The sequence below is a fragment of the Fonticula alba genome, assembly GCF_000388065.1.
Source record: "Fonticula alba strain ATCC 38817 unplaced genomic scaffold supercont2.1, whole genome shotgun sequence".
Classification (NCBI taxonomy): domain Eukaryota; order Rotosphaerida; family Fonticulaceae; genus Fonticula; species Fonticula alba.
In genome coordinates, this window is record NW_009242971.1 from 3,954,979 (window position 1) to 3,956,300 (window position 1,322).

Here is a 1,322-nt window from a genome sequence, read left to right on the forward strand (position 1 = left end):
GGGGGCAACAGAGTGGGCAACACGCACGCGATAGATCCAGATGGCGCAGGGAGTCGAAACCAAGACTTGGCGCAGGGGGGGTCACCACGGCGGCTTTACGCGCAAGCGCAGCCGCAATATAACCCAGAAGCCTTTGGAGAACAAGATTGTCGATACCGTTGGCTGGGGAACGGGGGAGGAGGGAAGAGGGACAGGGAGAGAGGGGGGGGGGCGGCGGAAGCATGAGCAAATGTTTGGAATCCGCATGGAGCAGGGAAACAAAAAAAAACAAGTAAGGAGAGGGGGACAGGAGGAAAAGGAAGGAGAAATGGAAAGCAGCGTAGGTACCCGGCAGCAAGAGGGCCTCAACCGGGGCCAGAAGGAGGTAGTCAAGAAGCAGCGAGTGCTCGAAGTCCAACACGGCTCGGGACATTTGCGTGGCCGTGGCCGAGTTCTTCCAGTCGAGGCCAGTGCACCCCTCGCCATCAGACCGGTCCTCATCCATCAGGTGGTCATCCTCGGAGCTGAATCCATGATCCGAGATGAATGCATCCATGGAATCTGCGATAAAGCACAGTGTGGGGGCGTTAGCGCCGGCGGCAGACCTACGAAGGGCGCCCTTTGGTGGGGAGGGGGGGGGGGGGCGGGGGAGGACATCGCATGGACAGATGGAGCAAAGAACGATTGACCTACCGCGGATGCAGACATGAAGCGGGAGAGTAACCTCCAACGGCGGTGCATGCGAGTGTGTTGGCGTTGGCCGTGCCCGAGTCAGTCGGGAGATGACATCGATAACGGGCCGCAGGGAGCGTGTGCCTTTCGATATGTGCACGTTTGAATGTACGTGCGTATGTGTGCATGTGTCCACGGGACAGAGAGAGAGAGAGAGGGAGGGAGGGAGGGGGGAGGGGGGGCGGGGAGGAAGGGCATGCTGGAGTCAGTGGCGCAAACACAAAAAAGAGGGCGCCGGAGGACCTGCGTGCGTACGGGCAGTTTGGACTTGGATGACTTCGGTTGCCGGAGGTGGTGCGGCCTCGGCGCCGGTGATCGACGGAGGGGCCGGCGTCCGGTCAGGGGCGATGCCAGTGCCAAAGTTAACTGTTCATCCATTCGGAAGCAAGAAAAGGGGGATGGCCAGAGAAGCGGTGCCGTAAAAAAAGACCGGTGAGATAAGCAGCTGGGGAGGAGGATGGGAAAGAGGGGGAAAGGATGGGAGACGCACAGTTGGAAGGCCAGCTCGGACCCCCGGAAAAGGGGAGGAGATCCTCGTCCGGCATATCAAGGTGCGAGGATCAGTCGCCTGGGGCCAAAGACGTGGCGGGCCGGAGAGGCAAGCGAGCGCG

General features: G+C 60.8%; 1 protein-coding gene across 1 annotated transcript in view; it reads right to left on the reverse strand.

Annotated features, from left to right (window-relative positions):
• H696_00843 (hypothetical protein) overlaps window positions 1-1,256 on the reverse strand; it is a gene marked incomplete at its 5' end in the record, with an annotated part of 6,366 nt that extends 5,110 nt beyond the window's left edge. The window contains 5 exons of the mRNA XM_009494728.1: window positions 28-162; window positions 328-540; window positions 673-795; window positions 967-1,077; window positions 1,202-1,256. Of these exons, the coding sequence (XP_009493003.1) occupies window positions 28-162; window positions 328-540; window positions 673-795; window positions 967-1,077; window positions 1,202-1,256 (637 nt within the window). The remainder of the gene's footprint in view (window positions 1-27; window positions 163-327; window positions 541-672; window positions 796-966; window positions 1,078-1,201) is intronic.
• Between the last annotated feature and the right edge of the window lie 66 nt (window positions 1,257-1,322).